This window comes from Anomaloglossus baeobatrachus, chromosome 2 (genome assembly GCF_048569485.1).
Source record: "Anomaloglossus baeobatrachus isolate aAnoBae1 chromosome 2, aAnoBae1.hap1, whole genome shotgun sequence".
Taxonomy (NCBI): Eukaryota; Metazoa; Chordata; class Amphibia; order Anura; family Aromobatidae; genus Anomaloglossus; species Anomaloglossus baeobatrachus.
Window position 1 is genome coordinate 125,717,356 of NC_134354.1, and position 20,224 is coordinate 125,737,579.

General features: G+C 42.7%; 1 protein-coding gene across 1 annotated transcript in view; it reads left to right on the forward strand.

The window, feature by feature from the left end:
* The window catches only part of SH2B2 (SH2B adaptor protein 2), a 172,977-nt gene that overhangs the window by 111,815 nt on the left and 40,938 nt on the right, over positions 1-20,224 (forward strand). Inside the window, exon 3 of the mRNA XM_075335309.1 lies at positions 13,582-13,683. Coding sequence (XP_075191424.1) covers positions 13,582-13,683 — 102 coding nt within the window. The remainder of the gene's footprint in view (positions 1-13,581; positions 13,684-20,224) is intronic.

The window sequence follows — 20,224 nt, forward strand, 5'->3', positions numbered from 1 at the left end:
GGGTGAGATACAGCAACATACGGCTAGGTTCACACACTGCGTTTTTTTGACGCTGCGTTTTTGTGCGTTTTTGCTCACTGCGTCTTTATGCGTTTTTTATCAGTGAACAAAAAAAAAAGGTCTGATGTCATTTCCTTCTTCAATATGTTCTTCATTCTCCACTAGTGTATGCAGGAGAGCAGACAGCTGCAGAACTACAAGGCTCAGCATACTCCATCCAATAGTGTATGCAGGAGAGCAGACAGCAGCTGCAGAACTACAAGGCGCAGCATGCTCCATCCAGGACTGTATGCTGGAGGGAGAGTCAGGGGGAACAGACCAACAAGGCTCAGCAAACTCCATTCAATAGTGTATGCAGGAGAGCAGACAGCAGCTGTCGAACTACAAGGCTCAGCATCCTCCATCCAATAGTGTATGCAGGAGAGCAGACAGCAGCTGTCGAACTACAAGGCTCAACATCCTCCTTCCAGGACTGTATGCAAGATTTCTTTGCCCCCCCCCCAAACAAAAAAATGACGTGGGCTTCGCCATATTTTTGTATGCTAGCCGGGTACAGCAGGCAGGTACGGGCTGCCCCCAACCCCCAGCTGCCTATTTGTACCCGGCTGGGAACCAAAAATATAGAGAAGCCCTTTTTTTGTAATTATTTCATGAATTTCATGAAATAATTAAAAAAAAAAAATGACGTGAGCTTCGCCTAATTTTTGTGTCCAGCCGGGTACAACTAGGCAGCTGGGGATTGGAATCCACAGTGCAGGGTGCCCATGCTTTATGGGGACCCCCGCTGCGAATTGCAGTCCGCAGCCACCCCAGAAAATGGCGCTTTCATAGAAGCGCCATCTTCTGGCGCTGTATCCAACTCTTCCAGCTGCCCTGATGCCGGGTGGCTCACTGGGTAATAATGGGGTTAGGGCTAGCTGTATATTATCAGCTGGCCCTAAGCCCGAAATTCATGGTGTCACGCAAATATTAGGCATGGCCACCATGAATTTCTAGTAAAGATAAAAAAAACCACAACACACAGAAAAATATTTTTATTAGAAATAAAACACAACACAATTAGTGACTCCATCTTTATTGAAATAAAGAACCCCCCCTCCGCAGTAATCCTGGGTCAGGGGTCCCGCGCCGTCCAATCCGGATCCAATATCATCTGATCGCTTTGCTGGAAGGCAAAGCGATCAGATGATGTGTCAGCTTCAAGTGCCTGAATCACATCACACAGCAGCTGATTGTATAAAAGACGTTTATACAATCAGCAGATGCATCGGTGCAAAAAAAAAAATACTCACTTATGTGCTGATTACCGGCAGCTCCTGGACTGGAGTCTGATCCCGTCCGATCGCTGCAGGAGCTGCCGGTAATCAGGGATGAAGTCTCCTGACGCATCCGCTGATAGGTTAAACCGGCCGGCCGCTGGCGTCACCCCGAGACTTACGATCAGCTGATGCGTCAGGTGACTGCATCAGGTGATCCATCGCCAGGTCCTGCATCCTGCAGGCATACGTACCCGGGGAGACTGCACACACCCGGAGCGGCGGTACCGGGAGGAGGAGCTGGGAGCGGGCATGGCACCGGGAGTCCTGTGACAGGTGAGTATGACATTTTTTTTTTCTACTGTTCACTTTTGTTTTCGCAGCTGCTTCCACCTCCTGCCCGTACATGACGCCGCACGTGAGCATACATGCACAGGACTGAAGGTGGAAGCGGCGGTGACGGTATCGGGAGGATTCACACTTCTGTATTTACAGACAGAAGGAATCCTCCTCCTGTACATGTCACTTTACTACCCACCTCCTGCATTTATAGCTGCGTTTTTGGTCTTAGAAACGCACCAAAACGCACCTATTTGCGTTTCTCATTGCGTCTTTCAACATCCCATTGCACTCAATGGATGAAAAGCGTAGTGAAAAACGCGGGAATAATTGACATGCTGCGTTTTTGTGGCACCACAAAAACGCAGCTGAAAAAAAACGCTGTGTGCAGACAGCAAAAATGAAAACTCATAGACTTTGCTGGGGAAGCAAAGTCATGCAGTTTTCTGAGCAAAAACGCACCCAAAAACTGCGCAAAAACGCCGCGAAAAACAGCACTGTGTGAACTTACCCTACAACAGTGTATCTCCAGATGATTAAAAGCAACTGTTTGCACTCAAGACAATATAGAAATTAAACTCTTATCACCAGCAAATACCAAGGGTAAATGCAGGTATTTAAGGACACAAGGGGTAGTGATAAGGATTAACATCAGAGAGGTGAGGATAGCTACAGGGTCCTAAAAGGAAAAGGATTAACCCCAAACAGAGAAGAAACACAGGTTTCTATTTACACCACAGAAGGAAGAATAGAATCTCAGAGAGCAGTTTCTATAGCCAAATACAGCGACCTTCTAAAGCCAGACACCACAGGACTGTCTGTCAACTGTGATACAGGTAAAAGATATCATTGTACCCTGTTAGCCAGTAGAGATAGAAAAAATTGTTTAAAAGAACTTAGAGTCCTCAGTTTTACCTTTCAATGGCTAACTGAAGAGATGGTAATATAAATACCAAAAATTAGGACAGATGAAGAGACATTAATCATACAGAATACCACAGACTACACCCTGTTATCAAAATTTGCTAAACAAGGAGAAAAAAGGGGTCTTTAAGTAGTCAGAGCCAAACAAACCTCAGTTAAGAACGAGTGAAGAGACCTCATTGCAATAAAATTTAGAAAATGTTTATTTTTAAATAGTTAATATAGCAAAAGGTAACATATAAATTAGCAATTCATTCATTTTAATGTACACATCAGGTGAATAAATAAATTCCCTCTTAAAAAATTACTGCACAGGAAACCCCATAGGGTGAGTCTTAAACCATAGACTTTCAGTGATCACGGCCCCCTGAAGAAAACCTCAAAACGTGCACGTCGGGGCACGTTTTACTGCGCGGTTTACTCAGTATGGGTGAGTGTTACCTGGTGGATACAAAACATTATGGGAATTGACCGATTTCCTGCATCATTTTATATAGTGGCTCACTATTATGATTCATGAGAGTCTGGGCCTAAATGGGACTATTATTACTATTTAGGGGGAATCTATGTCTCTATGGTTCTCACACCACTTTATTTATTTACAGACTTTTACATTGTGATCCATGATTATATGATATTTGGCTGTTTTGCTTCTACTTGTGACTGTGACTACCATATTGTGTCTCCAATGATCTATTCATTGATGTTCTGAACTGAATATATGTAATCTGTAATTTCCACTGAAAGTCTATGGTTTACCACTCATCCTATGGGGTTTCTTGTGCAGTAATTTTTTGTAACTGACTTTATTTATTCATCTGATGTGTACATTAAAATTAATGAATTGCTAATTTATATGTTACCTCTTGCTATATTAACTATTTAAAAATAACATTTTCTAACTTTTTTTGCAATGAGGTCTCTTGACTCTTTCTTAACTGAGCTTTTTTTGGCTCTGACTACTTAAAGACCCCTTTTTTCTCCTTGTTTAGCAAGAGATGGTAATATATAGCAAACTTTCAAGACTACTCAGGTCTCTTCATCAGGATCAGTATATACTGAGCCTGATGAAGAGACCCAAGTAGTCTCAAAAGCTTGCTATATATTACCATCTTTTCAGTTAGCCATTAAAAGGTATAAACAACTGAGGACTCTCAGTTTTTTTATACAATTTTTTATCAACTGTGACACAACCGTAACAATATGTTCCCCATTCTGGTATATATGACCCCCATCCTGGCATATATGTTCCCCATCCTGGTATACATGTGCCCCATCTTGGAACATATGACCTTCATCCTGGGCCCATCCTGATATATATGATGCTCATACTGGGCCCATTCTAGTATATATGTTCCTCCTTCTGGTACATATGATCCTTATCCTAGTATATTTGTCCCTCAGCCTGGTATATATGTCACCCATCATCGGCCCATCACGCCGCACACATACCATATTTGGAGGCCAAAAGGCACTGCATATAACCCCAAAAAACTTCATACCAACAGTGAAGTTTGGAGGTGGGAACATCAAGGTGTGGGGCTGACTTTCAATATACAGCACGGACAAAATTCATATAATGAAGGATGGAAAGATGAATGGAGAAATGTACCTAGACATTCTTGATACAAATCTGCCGTCTACCAGGATGATGAAGATGAAACAAGGGTGGACATTTCAGTAAGACAAACACACAGCCAAGAAAACTCTCAGTTTGTTTCAGAGAAAGAAAATAAAGTTGCTAGAATGGCTGAGCCGATCACCGGATCTGAATCCAATAGAAAATTTATGGAAGGAACTAAAGCTCAGAGTTCATAGAAGGAGCCCACATTTGAAGAGTTTTTGTTTGGAAGAATGGGCCAAAATCATACCCATCTTGGAGTTGCCTGTTATCACCTACAAAGTGTCACAGAGGTAGCACGATGGAGAGTGGTCTCCTCTGTTTGAGGTGTCAGAAGATCGCAGAGCATAGCTACACGCACATTTGCACTGGTTGCATCTGCTTTGCTCTCCAGTTAGCTGTGCAGATTTTCCTTGGTCCAGTGCTTCAAGGGTTAATGTGCCGCCCCTGCAGCGGTTGAACCACTCGGATCCGGGGTCTCCAGAGGGAGCTTGCGGCCACTTCAAATGCAAAGGGGGTATTTACAGGGGAGAAGAGTTCGTGACGTCACCCGTGGTTCGCTGTGAGGGGAGTACCACCGCTGCCGATGGGAGTACCTGGGGGAAGATGGAGGGGGGCAGCCAGATGACGTTCCCTCCATGGGTAGCGAAGGCCCCCGGGACTCTGGATGGATGAGGTAATGTAGGGCAGGTAGGAAGCAGGGGAGGACAGCGTACTCACTCAGACAGTGTTGGTAGTGATGCGACCGCAAAGCAGACTCTGACACAAAGGTAAACCAAGTCTCTGGGTGCCGCTGCCACTTCAGGGGAGCCCGTCCGAGAGTCCGCTCCCTTTGGTATTGCTAGTAGTCTGTACCTTGCCTCCATGCACTGTATTTTAAATGATCTGCGTGACTCCTCTGCCTGAAGCGGTCAGGGTCCTGCTCCCCACTGTTAAGTAGGGAAGCTGTGCTCTCGATGGCTGACACTTGGGATTTCAGTGGGCCGCATAAGCTGGAAAGCCCTATCCCCCTCGTTGTATTGATGCCTTCGATCTCTGAGCGCTTGGGGAAAGTTCATAAAGATGCTATCATCCACAGGTTAATTATCAGTTTGTGTGAAGCTTCTCCCTGATCTAGGGTCCAGTATCCCACCGTGCTCGGTACTGGTTCGGTTACTAGGTACTCCGGTGTCGACCGTTCCCCAAAACTAAGCCTGGCACCTTTCTCCAATACCCTGCGACTGGGTCTCTGACTCCTTCGGTCTCAGACCACCGTCTGCGACCCAGCCAACGTCTCCCAAGGAGCTTCAACTCCCTCCAGCTCCTCACTCTCTGAGGGCTACCACTGCACTAACTCTGCCCCTCCCGTCAGTCTGTCTAACCCCTAGGCGGGTAGTCCTGTTCCAGCTAGACCACCCACTGGTGTGCCTGACAGGGTGTGGTGTGAGGTGTGACTAGGATTTGCATGCTGATGGAGCAATACTAAAAGTTAGGATCCCAGAACCATGAGGGGTTGAGCCCTGCACCAGTCAAGAAAGGGGTGCAGTACCCTGTGACACCCTGACTAGTTTAGGGGCGTCACATTAAGCAGTTCTTTCGGTCTCCTTAGGCTTTCCATCCTGGGGTTATCTCAGCTGTTCTGATTATGCCACTCCCCTCTGGAGATTCAGTTCTTGCGGGAAATCCTGGTTGTAAAACTACCACAGAGCCACTATCTCGTCATTTCTAGTGGTCAAAGTTGCATCAGGATTTTCGAGAGTGTCTAGTGATGGGCGAATAATTAAATATTCTAGTTTGGATTATTCGTCTCGAATATTTCGTACTATTTGTGCATTCATCACGAGTAACAAATCTAATGCATGTTAATGGGAAACGCTAATAATTTTCCAGCCGACCCTCCCAGGATGTCTGACAGGGCTGTAAAAATGCTGAAATAGATGGAAAAGTGCTGAAATTGAATGGGAACAGCATGGGGAAGATGCCTGGATGCATCTCTGAAACAGGTTGTTTCTGGGAACAGTGTTGTCAGAGTATTCCGCCACTTTGATGTGCAGTAATGGAGGGGTCTTATAGACACCTCTCTTTTACCAAGTCAAGGTTTGATGGTAGCTGTGATTTTTGACAAATCACAACTCACATCAACCCTATATATTACTCCGACTGCCACCACACCAGGGGGTATGTGGGAGGGGGCTCAAAACTCACGAAGCAAATACCAAAATACTCGACGAATAACGAATATTACGAATACCCAGGTTCATCGGTCCCTATAAGATAGTCGCTGTCATCAATCCAGTAGCATTTCGGCTTGACTTGTAACCTACTTTTAAAGCTCATAATGTGTTTCTCCAATCACTCTTTAAAAACTATGTTGTTTCTTCTGAACCCGCTCCGTTATCCCCTTCCCCTGTCGTTATTGATGGGTATGTCTGGAGTTTCTGATAGCCTATATTATTGATTCTTACTTTGTGCACAAGTCACTTCAATACTTGGTGCATTGGGAGAGTAACGGAGAATGTGGGTACCAACGTCGGATGTTCATGCAATCAGGCTGGTCCGATCTTTTCATGCTTCTCATCCAGATAAACCTTGTCCCGAGTGTCTAATGTCCCCGGACTCATAATTTACATCAATCACATCTGGAGGATGACAATTGACAGTGGAGAGGAGGGACAGGAGCCGCTGCAATGATGCCCATCGGACCAGACCAATTGGATTTGCATAAAGTAATGGATCTATTAAAAAAAATTTCGGGGGGATATGGGGGGTCAGGACATAATGAACAACTTTTTAGAATGCAGCAAAGTGATTGAGTAAATTAGTGGAATTAGCTGATACATGAAAAAACTGGTGACAGGTTCCCTTTAAAGGGAATCTGGCAGTGGGATCAATCCTAAGACATCTATATGGGCATGTAGGTCACAGGAAGCTAAATAAAAGGATACCTTCATATCTGCGATCTGATGCCTTATTCCAGAGAAATCTACATTCTATCTAAAAAAGATATGGAGTCAGATTCTCATGCAGATTAGTGTCCGGCCCGCAGCCTGGAACAGCTCATTTACATATAAGAAAAACGTGGATTTCTCTGGAATAAGACATCAGATCGCAGATATCAAGGTATCGTTTTATTCATCTTCCTATGACCTACATGTGCATATAGATGGCTTAGGGGGGCTGATCCTCCTGATAAATGCCCTTTAAATGTTCGGAGATGGATTTACAGAGCTGCTTCCTCCAATACGTGTAACTAGCGAGATCAGAAATTTGTTACAGGATCTATAGATAAAAGTAGAAGAAAGGCTAAAATAAAAAGAAACCTGGGAAGACACAAGCTATACATTACCACCCTTGTTCTACACCTGTTACGTCGCCGATCATTGTGTTACACAACATAGACCAATACACATGTAGTTTCCAGATGTGCTAAACACTTTTAACTGACGGTAATGTGAACGGTAGCATAATAATCCATGCAACGTGCTGTATAAGACATTATGATTGTGCATAATTGTCCTGGAAAAGGCTGGAGGCTGAGAGATTTGCCTAAGGCACAGACTGTAACATAACTTATGTGAATTATGTATGAGCCTTCGTCATCGGCTCTCAGTATTGTACCGGGTCATAGGAGACATGCTAATTCCATCCATAATGCATTGTCTTATTTGGGTATTTTACATTACAGATGCTTCTCGCACCTTCTGATAAAATTAATTGTTCTCTGGAGATTTCGTTTTCTCCCGGATTATTTTTGTCTGTTTCGGACTCGTTCAAAGAAATTCAACCTTGTGAAGTCTTCATTAAGTGATTGCTTCTTCCCTCTCGGAAATGAGGAGATTTGTTTTGACCCTTTGATGACTATTTGCTCCATTTGGGATATATCAGCGGCATGTGTGATGGGCTGGTCTATAATGATGATGGCACATTTGGTGACATATGTGAAAACATAAATTGTATAGATCCAGACATTTTATATTGTGCAGCGTGATTTGTTAGCAAATTGTGATGTCTCTGCTGCTTCCCAGCTGTCTGATGCTTGTAAGCAGATCGCAGATGTGACAGCTCTCCTGAATTTTAGGGGCTTCTAATAATAAATTAAAGGGGTTGTCTGGCTTTATTCAAAACTAGGGTCGAGCGGCCATCATACTGAATTAATACTCTGTTGGGAGACTGAGCAATTGTTCCCTTGAGTTTCTGAATTTCAGGCCAAATTCACACATTTGTGTTCTACATTCACGTTCTGTCTGTTTTTCTTGCAGATTAATCTAGTGCCCATTATAGTCTATAGGCATGTTCCCATGTATGTTTTATTTTGCTGACCAATTGTCCATAAAAAAATAAGTAAATGAAAAGGGGACCTGTGCGATCTACAAATCGAATCATAATCTCCCCTCAAAGCGAATGTGTCTGTGAAAACCAGTTGGAAAAATTCGAAATTATTTTTCTTCCCTATTTTTTTTAGCTTACAAGAACAGACAGACAGATAACAAGAGGATTCGAAAAAAAATCCAATTGGTTAAAAAAATAAATAAAATACTATATATACTGTATATATATATATACTTGCGTAAAAAAGGAAAAAAATTATTTGGGCAAAACAAACAAAATCCCATACTACAATAAGAAGGACAATCTGTTGGGACATGGGGATTATTGAGGTGTATGTCTATTACTATATGATTAACAAGAAAGTATCTTGTAAGCACCAGTGTATACAATGATAATATATAAACATTAAGTAACAGGTCTATATATATATATACCTGCTACTTAATGTTTATATATAAAAATTGAGACTTAAAATGTGATACTCAATTATAAAGCAACAAAAAATAAATAAATAATAAATTATATGTAAACAACAAACATTGACACATAAATCCAAAATGCTGTACACAGACAGCTGTATTAGATAACTGACAAATAATGAGGGCAGAGCTTAATATAAATACACTGGGGAATCCCAAGTTAGAACATAGCACTATAATAGAATATACAGACATGTAGTACACATATAGCTATAATATCTTACCCCACAACATCACAATTACGAATTTTAATAGACACTGTTCTTGATACGTGTTTCGCTGTATCAAGAGCTTCATCAGGAGTCAAACAAATAGACAAAAAACCCTGAAGATTGAATGAGTCTTAAGCGAAATTAGTAAATTGGAGTTAGTTATAGACATAAAATATATAGCCTGTAATTCATCAAGATTGGAATTTTGTATGCTCATCTTGATAAACAGTGTGCTAGATTAGTGCGCAAACTTCATTAAGAGGAAAAGACGTCTTGATTAATTTAGCACATTTTTCAGTTGCCATGTGCCATACCAATTTACTTGGTTAAATTATAATGAATTTGTCAACCACCTGGTTAAGTTCCGCCTACTTTTCAAAAAGAGTTGACCGGGACAGGTATAAAAAGTGCAAAACATTTGTGTCATACGTAAATATTGCAACAAAATTGCAACATTTCTAACAGTTTTATGCCAAAAGTCTGATTCAAGAATAAGGCCATAATGCCTATGGGTAGCACTAGTTTACTAAATTCTTGTATAGTTAGGAGCTCAGTGGGACCTGCCCTCCTAGGCATTTAGAACAGAATTTAGTCAGAGAACCAATATTTTTCCAATACCTCAAATAGTAGTCCTCCATATAGTCTAATGCACCCATATAGTCCTCTATATACTATAATGCGCCCCATAGTCCTCTATATAAAATAATGCACCAAATACTCCTCCATATATTATAATGCACCCACACAGTCCTCCATATATTATAATGCACCCACACAGTCCTCCATATATTATAATGCACCCCCATAGTCCTCCATATATTATAATGCACCCCATAGTCCTCCATATATTATAATGCACCCCATAGTCCTCCATATAAAATAATGCACCAAATAGTCCACCATATATTATAATGCACCCCCATAGTCCTCCATACATTTTAATGCAGCTGCAGCTCCATAGTCCTCCACCAGTGTACTCAATGACTTAAAAAAAAAATAGCCTCTCCTCTTTTCCCCACTGCTCTGATCTCCTTGCCGAGATCTGCAGCTCTGCACATGTCTCCACAGTAGGTGAGCAATAGTGACATCATCATGCCTGCTGTGCTGAGACTTAAGACACAGTGAGAGTAAAGGTACCGTCACACTAAGCAACTTACCAGCGATCCCAACAACGATAGGGATCGCTGGTAAGTTGCTAGGAAGTTGCTGGTGAGATGTCACACTGCGACGCTCCAGCGATCCCACCAGCAACCTGACCTGGCAGGGATCGCTGGAGCGTCACTACACGAGTTGCTGGTGAGCTCACCAGCAACCAGTGACCAGCCCCCAGCGCCGCGTGGAAGATGCTGCGCTTGGTAACTAAGGTAAATATCGGGTAACCAACCCGATATTTACCTTGGTTACCACTGCACGGAGCTACACGTGCAGAGAGCAGGGAGCAGCGCACACTTAGCGTTGGCTCCTTGCTCTCCTAGCTACAGCACACATCGGGTTAATTACCCGATGTATGCTGCAGCTACATGTGCACAGAGCAGGGAGCAGCGCACAATGCTTAGCGCTGGCTCCCTGCTCTCCTAGCTACAGCACACATCAGGTTAATTAACCCGATGTGTCCTGCAGCTAGCTACATGTGCACAGAGCAGGGAGCAGCGCACACTGAGCGCTGGCTCCTTGCTCTCCTACTTACAGCACACATCAGGTTAATTAACCCGATGTGTCCTGCAGCTAGCTACATGTCATGTGCACAGAGCAGGAGCCGGCACTGACAGTGAGAGCTGCGGAGGCTGGTATCAAAGGTAAATATCGGGTAACCAAGGACAGGGCTTCTTGGTTACCCGATGTTTACATTGGTTACCAGCCTCTGCAGAAGCCGGCTCCTGCTGCCTGCACATTTAGTTGTTGCTGTCTCGCTGTCACACACAGCGATCTGTGCTTCACAGCAGGACAGCAACAACTAAAAAATGGCCCAGGACATTCAGCAACAACCAACGACCTCACAGCAGGGGCCAGGTTGTTGCTGGATGTCACACACAGCAACATCGCTAGCAACGTCACAAAAGTTGTTCGTTAGCAGCGATGTTGCTAGCGATGTTGCTTAGTGTGACAGGGCCTTATGATGATGGAGGAGGAAACGGTCTGCTCCCTCTTTCATCATTGCTTTCAAGTGTATCGGCATCCGCGATACTGGAACAGTTGAACGTGCAATGACGTTTGAGGGGGGGTGGGGCCCTGCACTGGCACCGTGCCCCCCCTCGACTCACGGCACTATTGTGGCAAAGTTATCTCTCACATACAGTTCCAGTAAAGTGCCTTTTTATACAGAACCATAAATACTATTGAAGGGATTCTGTCACCATGTTTATATTGTCCAATTTGTCCTATCTGAGAGCAGTATAACGTACGAGCAGAGCTCCTGATTCCAGCGATGTGTCACTTACTGGGCTGCGTGCTGTAGTTTTATCTGCTGCAGATCTAAAGGCCACTTTACACACAGAGATAAATCTGCGGCAGATCTGTGGTTGCAGTGAAATTGTGGACAATCAGTGCCAGGTTTGTGGCTGTGTACAAATGGAACAATATGTCCATGATTTCACTGCAACCACAGATCTGCCAAAGATTTATCTGTGTGTGAAGTGGCCTTAACAGTTCTCTGAATGTTGAGCTCTGTAAAACCACCCACTTTGCTGCTTGGCACTGTGTACACTATGTATGGGCAGAAAGCTGTCAATCAGTGGCGAGGGTGAGGTTATACATAGCTCAAGAATATGGAGGACTACTAATCTGCTGATAAAACAGTTTCTGTGTATGGTCTCTGTCTTTACATTATGCTGCTCTCAGATTACGTGGCAAAACCTGGTGACAGATTCCCTTTAAATTCTGGCTGTCCCCATCCATCACTAGAAGAAGCACAGTCTACAGAATATTCCATTCCTAATTAACGATGAGTTTAAAGCCTCATTAATGTTATTACTTTTACACCTTTTTTTGTAGAATTTCATTAAGGCATCAGTGAAAAATCTATTTTTGAAGTTTTATTCTAACATACATCGGGCGGACACTTCATTCAGTATCTCTGCTGTACTTCGCTGCCCACCTCCTGCCTTCGATCAGTGACCTCTCTCCCCTGCGCCGTCATTGCCCAAGTTCATGTTTTCAGAAGAGACGAAGCCTGTGCCGTGAGCTCCAGATGACGCTGTGAGATGAAGGTGCCGGCCCCCCCAATGTCATGATGAGCTCACTGCACACTGAAATGACCCTGGCAATGACGGCACTTGTGTATGAGCGACGGGTCACTGAGGGAAGAATGACCTGTCAATCAACAACCGGAGGCCAGCAGAGTGCCACAGCAGAGCTGGTGAGTGACGTGCCCCCTGATGCCCCTGGGAATAAAACGTCAAAAATAGATTTCTGTAAAATTTCCTAATGAATTCTGCTGAATATAAAAAGCATTAACGGTGCTCTACATGTATACCTTTAATTAGGTATTGAATATCCTGCTGACCGGTCCTCCTTACCTGGATATGCAAAGTTAAAGTCCATAAATACATGTGCAGCTAGCTCCCTCTTGTGGCAGCTGCATGCAGCATTTTGCAGAAAAGTTGTAGAAAAACCAGCAGAGTCCAGTCTGGAGTCTCCAGGAGAATAAAGTATCACACAGATCCAAAATCTACTTTATATGTGTGTACCAAATTAACGACCAAATTAACGAATAGGAAGATTGTGAGGGGAACGTTCACTACAAATTACTGAGTTTGGCCAGAATCACACTTGTGAGAGACTCGCGCTAGTCTTGCATCGCATCACCCGGCACGCCCGCACTCTCCCCAGACAGGAGCGGGATGGCAGCATGTATTTCTATGCAGCTGAGAAGCTCCTGACCGGAGAGCATCAGGCCGTGCCGGTTGATGCGATGCGAGACTCGCGCGAGACTCTCACAAGTGTCACTCCAGCCTTTCACTGCAAATCTGCTGCAAAATTCTCACGTCTAACCTGCAGGTATTCATGTGGATTTACTGCAGATTTCTCCAATGTGCATTTTAGAGGATGATATCCGCAATGCAGTAGACAAAAAAATGACATGCTGTGAAATTCAAAGTCCGTGGGACAGATCAATATGGAGATTTTACTCAGTGATCAAGAATCCCTCCTGAACTTGTAACCCATAGACCCAATGTCCCCAAGCTACTATTGGCTTTTAGTTTATTTTTCTTTTAATCTACCGTAATTCTAAGTAAAATGTGAGATTTAATGACCTCTTACCTTCGGATGTTGGACGCTTCCCACCTCTCCACAGCTACTTGCCCAGGATTAGGACAGTAGAGAAATCTCATTTTCTTTGCTATTCTTTACTGTTATGTTTATTGCCAGTGATGCTGTGTATTGAGTTATTGGACCTGTTTTCTGTGCTATATAATAATAATGTGTTTATTTTTTACTTACAGTCATCAAAGCCTAAAGTAAGCATTCCTCTGTCTGCTATTATCGAGGTGCGCACTACGATGCCGCTGGAGATGCCTGACAAGGACAACACGTTTGTACTGAAGGTAAAACTTTTCCAACAGATACATCAATAGTTACTGACACTTCTGTCATGTAGAGCGGAGCTCACCAACCTCTCTGACGTTGAAAGCCACATTTATCTCTTAGAGAGCGTCGCGAGCCAAATTCAGCTTCGAGAGAGCGTTGCGAGCACATTCAGCTCTGAGAGGACGTTGTGACATTTTACAACCTCGTGGTGTAAAAATAAATAAATAAATTGACGTAGGGTTTCCCTATATTATTATAGTCAGTGCAGATAATGGACATGGCTACAGGCTACAACTCCCATCAGTGTATTTATCTTGTGCATCAAAATAAGAGGGACCCTATTTTTTTATTTTTTTTTAATATATAAATAAGTAATTTTAAAAAAACGGCATGCGGTACCACCAATGTTGATGCCCAACCATGATAAAGATAACGGATGGTATTTTTAGGCTGGGGAGGCCCATGGTTATTCGGTCGCCCCATCCTAAAAACAGCAGCCTGCAGCTGCCCAGAATTCTCGCATTAATCAGATGTTACAATTCCATCACTTTACCGAGCCCACTTCAATTGCCCCCCTGGTGCGGTGGCAATTGGGGTAATATAAGGGGTTAATGACAGCTCACAGCTGCCACTAAGCCCTAGATTCGTAATGGGAGGCATCTATGAGGCCCCTTGATTGCTAACCCTGTAAGTGAAAGAAATAAACACAAACACATAAAAAAATACTTTATTTGAAATAAAATTATAAAAAAAAGTTTGAGGGCCTTTATACTGTGTGAGGACCATTTACAGCATGAAAGGCTGTGTGAAGGGCATCATACTATGTGGAAGGTTGTGTGGGGAACGTTTTTCTGAGTGGGGGCTATTATACTGTGTGGAGGGCTGTGTGTGGGGCATCATACTACATGGAGGGTTTTGTGGAGCTCCCCCATTATACAGTGTAGGGTCCATTATAAATGGATGGCCATCATACTGTGAGAAGGGCTGTATGGAGGACAGTTATACTGTATGGAAGGTGGACATACTATGTGGAGGGCTGTGGGGGCCTCATACCGTGTGGAAGGACTATGTCAGACTTATCATACTGTGTCGCAGTCACTGTGGGTGCAATATATTATGTTGTGTAACTGTGGGGGGGTCACACTTTGTTGGTGGGTACTACTGTAGGGTAATCCTACTGTGCGTGTGGAGGTTACTGTAGAGGAATTAATTTTGGGGGTATCATACTGTGTTTGATGGGCACTTTGGGGCTTCATTCAAAACCAAATTACCTTGTAAGGGCTGTAATTTGTGAGATATGCTCTGGTGTGACCCCGCAGATTTTCTTTTGTGGGGGGGAGAGGGTGAGGAGGATTAGGGCTTCTACTTTGAGCTCCCAGATATGTGTAAGAGAATAGAAAGTATCTCTGCCTTACAGATCAAGCCCCAGCCTCTTAACAAACTTAGATCAAGTCATAAATAATACTGTACTATAAACCACTGTGTCCAAAGTTAGCTTACAACATGTATATAATGATTCCACCACCCCTGTCCATGGCCTCTGTCTGATATATTGCTGATCATTTTCATTTTAGTCTGTGCAATACCAGACATGGCCAATTAAGAAGAGTGGCACTGTTTCTGGTGGAAAAAATAAAAGTTTTAGCTAAAAATAGAAAATACACAAAAAGTAAAAAAAAGCTACCCAACGCTTTCTATTTGATATGTTCTGTCTCATATTAAAGTTAAAACTGCGAAATATATAAAGTGCATATTTGTTTTCTCATCATTTGGATGAGATTTCTTAAAATCGTATTTCGTACTGTAATAATGTGTGGATTTTCCTTTCCCAAATCTGGTTGGAAATCTGCAGCATCTTCATAATATGTGAACCCTAAAGGTTTGTGCACTGTAAACAACAGCTTTTTCAGGTGGAGCCCCCCTGAAAAAGCACAAATATAATGCCAAAAAGAATGAATGTATGCACAGCAATGTCAAGAAACCTCGCTGTCCATATGTTCAATCTTTTGTTACTTCTTTTAACAGCTTCAGGCTTCGAAAGCTGTGAAATGGTTAAAAGAAGAGACCCATCCATTCTTCACTATGTTATAAGTGGAATTAAAGAAAAAAGCGCCAGTAGCAAAGTTGCCGCAAAAGACGTCAGAAAAGACACTTCTGTAGAACAGAGAGAAAGACGTTGCACATAATTGAGCACAACCCAATATGAGAAAATAGCAAAACCTTTATTGAACAAAAATTAAAAACAATTAAAAAACAAGGCTGCACAACCAGTGACCAGAAATATCCAGTAGCCCCATATTGTTATAGTACATGATTATTTAGATACAGCCAACACTTACACTAACGAGGTCCCCTGCACAAATAAATAAATAAATATATATATATATATATATATATACAGTTAGGTCCAGAAATATTTGGACAGTGACACAATTTTCGCGAGTTGGGCTCTGCATGCCACCACATTGGATTTGAGATGAAACCTCTACAACAGAATTCAAGTGCAGATTGTAACGTTTAATTTGAAGGTTTGAACAAAAATATCTGATAGAAATTGTAGGAATTGTACACATTTCTTTACAAACACTCCACATTTTAGGAGGTCAAAAGTAATTGGACAAATAAACCAAACCCAAACAAAATATTTTTATTTTCAATATTTTGTTGCGAATCCTTTGGAGGCAATCACTGCCTTAAGTCTGGAACCCATGGACATCACCAAACGCTGGGTTTCCTCCTTCTTAATGCTTTGCCAGGCCTTTACAGCCGCAGCCTTCAGGTCTTGCTTGTTTGTGGGTCTTTCCTTGTTAAGTCTGGATTTGAGCAAGTGAAATGCATGCTCAATTGGGTTAAGATCTGGTGATTGACTTGGCCATTGCAGAATGTTCCACTTTTTTGCACTCATGAACTCCTGGGTAGCTTTGGCTGTATGCTTGGGGTCATTGTCCATCTGTACTATGAAGCGCTGTCCGATCAACTTTGCGGCATTTGGCTGAATCTGGGCTGAAAGTATATCCCGGTACACTTCAGAATTCATCCGGCTACTCTTGTCTGCTGTTATGTCATCAATAAACACAAGTGACCCAGTGCCATTGAAAGCCATGCATGCCCATGCCATCACGTTGCCTCCACCATGTTTTACAGAGGATGTGGTGTGCCTTGGATCATGTGCCGTTCCCTTTCTTCTCCAAACTTTTTTCTTCCCATCATTCTGGTACAGGTTGATCTTGGTCTCATCTGTCCATAGAATACTTTTCCAGAACTGAGCTGGCTTCATGAGGTGTTTTTCAGCAAATTTAACTCTGGCCTGTCTATTTTTGGAATTGATGAATGGTTTGCATCTAGATGTGAACCCTTTGTATTTACTTTCATGGAGTCTTCTCTTTACTGTTGACTTAGAGACAGATACACCTACTTCACTGAGAGTGTTCTGGACTTCAGTTGATGTTGTGAACGGGTTCTTCTTCACCAAAGAAAGTATGCGGCGATCATCCACCACTGTTGTCATCCGTGGACGCCCAGGCCTTTTTGAGTTCCCAAGCTCACCAGTCAATTCCTTTTTTCTCAGAATGTACCCGACTGTTGATTTTGCTACTCCAAGTATGTCTGCTATCTCTCTGATGGATGTTCTGCTTCACCTCAATTGAGAGTTCCTTAGACCGCATGTTGTCTGGTCACAGCAACAGCTTCCAAATGCAAAACCACACACCTGTAATCAACCCCAGACCTTTTACCTACTTCATTGATTACAGGTTAACGAGGGAGACGCCTTCAGAGTTAATTGCAGCCCTTAGAGTCCCTTGTCCAATTACTTTTGGTCCCTTGAAAAAGAGGAGGCTATGCATTACAGAACTATGATTCCTAAACCCTTTCTCCGATTTGGATGTGAAAACTCTCATATTGCAGCTGGGAGTGTGCACTTTCAGCCCATATTATATATATAATTGTATTTCTGAACATGTTTTTGTAAACAGCTAAAATAACAAAACTTGTGTCACTGTCCAAATATTTCTGGACCTAACTGTATATATATATATATACAGGAAAAAAAAAACACAATAGTCATTTCTATAAGAGTAGCAAAAGCAAGGGAGACACTCACCAGGAGAAAAGACACTTCTGGGAAAACTCTGTGGGTATTTTCCTGAAGCGTCTTCCAAAACAATGCAGGTGTCTACTTATAGAGACATACCGCATACTGGCAGTCTACATATAGACACCCGCATACTGGCAGCCTACTTATAGACACCCACATACCAGCAGTCTACATATAGACACCCGCATACCGGCAGTCTACTTAAAGATACCCGTATACCAACAGTCTACTTATAGACACTCGTATACCAGCATTCTACTTATAGACACCCACATATCAGCAGTCTACCTTTAGACACCTTCATATCGGCAGTCTACTTATGAACACCCTCATATTAGCAGCCTACTTATAGACACCCACATACTGACAGTCTACTTATAGACACCCGCATTCCGATAGTCTACTTATAGACACCCGCATTCCAGCAGTCTGCTTATCGACACCCGCATTCCAGCAGTCTATGTATAGGCACCCAAATACCGTCAGTCTATGTAATGAAACGCGCATACCGGCAGTCTACCTATATAAAGTCGCATACCGGCAGTCTACTTATAGACACCCGCAAAACGACATTGTTTTGAAGACTCTTCAAGACATCGTGTGCACATACCTTGAACTTGGGGGACAAGGAAAAGACCTGTTACCCCTCCCGTGTCATGTTAGTAATTCTTTGGTGAGCTCGTCTATGGGTATACTGGTATTTCCTGATGTATGAATGGGACTAAACAGATCTCGTAAGGTGAACTAAGGCTATGCTCAGCCACAAAAACCATGAGAAGATTGACGTCCATAATGAGTTCAGCTCATAACTATGTCATGTAGTATGTATTATTGCTACAGTAGTATCTGAATTAGTGTCTGTATCCTTTGTTATGTAATTACACGGTTTAGATGAGTATAATGGGCAGATGTTTTATGAAGACAGGGTTAATAGATCCTCACATGGGCACACAGAAGAGACACTAAATGTCAATATAGGAAGTCCTGTAGGAAGCACATTTGGGGATCTGCATTGACACCCGTAAGTTTCACACTCAGCATTTTTTTTAAAGTTGCTGTATTTTTACTGCAGTTTTTCACATTTTTTTCCCCTGAAAATAAAATATTACTGCCAAATGGTAGCATAAAGTCAATAGAAAAATATATCAATTATTATTATTATTATTATTATTATTCTGTATTGCACCACAAACTTTGTGGAGGGTTTTTTGTACTTTTCCTCACTTTTGCTGCATTTTTGGGGTCAATTGCTTTTTTTTTTTAACACAGCGTGTGGCATAGGTTTCTATATACTGTAGGAAAGAAAAACATAACAAAACATTGTTTATAATATACTGAATGGATTAATAAAAAACACCTCCAAAAATAGTCTTTAAAAGATGTATGAAATTACTGACGTATATCGTGCTCCAGTCGCTGCTGTTTAACTATTTAGATGCTGTTTGTCTCTGAGAGCAGCATGTCAGTGGTTTTATGGGCAGTCCTATCCCTCCTCCTGTGATACAGGGTGCTGATGTGTTTTCATGGCTACCTGTGGCCTTTTGAAAGCTCCATTGCTGCCATCTGCGAGCTCATAGCTCCCGCCACAGATCTTTAAAGGGAACCTGTCACCAGAATTTTACCTATTAAACTAAAAGAATCACCTTCTGCAGCTCCTAGGCTGCATTCTAGGAAGGTGCACCTTGGGCCCTTAGTCACCCTCCAAACCCCAAAAATAACTTTATAAAACTTGGCTGTTAGGTATGCTAATTACCTGTGTTGGCCAGATGGACGGGCTCATTTTCTGCTCCTTTATCCCCCTCCGGACGCTGATTGCCGTCCTCCTTCCTTGATTGACGGGATGATGCCTTCCGTCATCCTCCTAGTCGCATTTTCAAATCTCGCGCCTGTGCAGTTAGGTCTTCTCGTACAGGCGCAGTTCGCTCTGCCATATCGCGGGCAGACCAGAAAACATAGCTGCCCTAGCTCGCGCCGGTGAGCTAAATGCGCAGACGCGAGATTATGGGCTGGTATGAGCATGGCGCTGGTGAGGTCATGCGATGAGGTGGATGATGGAGGGCGTCATCCCGTCAATTAAGGAAGGAGGATGGCGATCATTGGCAGGAGGGGGGATAAAGGAGCTGAAAATGAGCCCACCTCTATGGCCAACCAAGGTAATTAGCATACCTAACGGCCAAGTTTTATGAAGTTATTTTTGGGGTTTGGAGGGTGACTAAGGGCCCTAGGTGCACCTTCCTAGAATGCAGCCCAGGAGCTGCAGAAGGTGATTCTTTAAGTTTAATAGGTAAAAATCTGGTGATAGGTTCCCTTTAAATACAAGCAATAAAATAATCAAGTCCCCTAGGGTGGCTAAAAAGCTAAGTCAAAAGTAATAAAATAATTAAACAAATTATTAATAATGGCAAAAAAGACAGAAGGCACCTGGATGTTTAAAGGGAATCTGTCACGTGGAAAAATGTGAT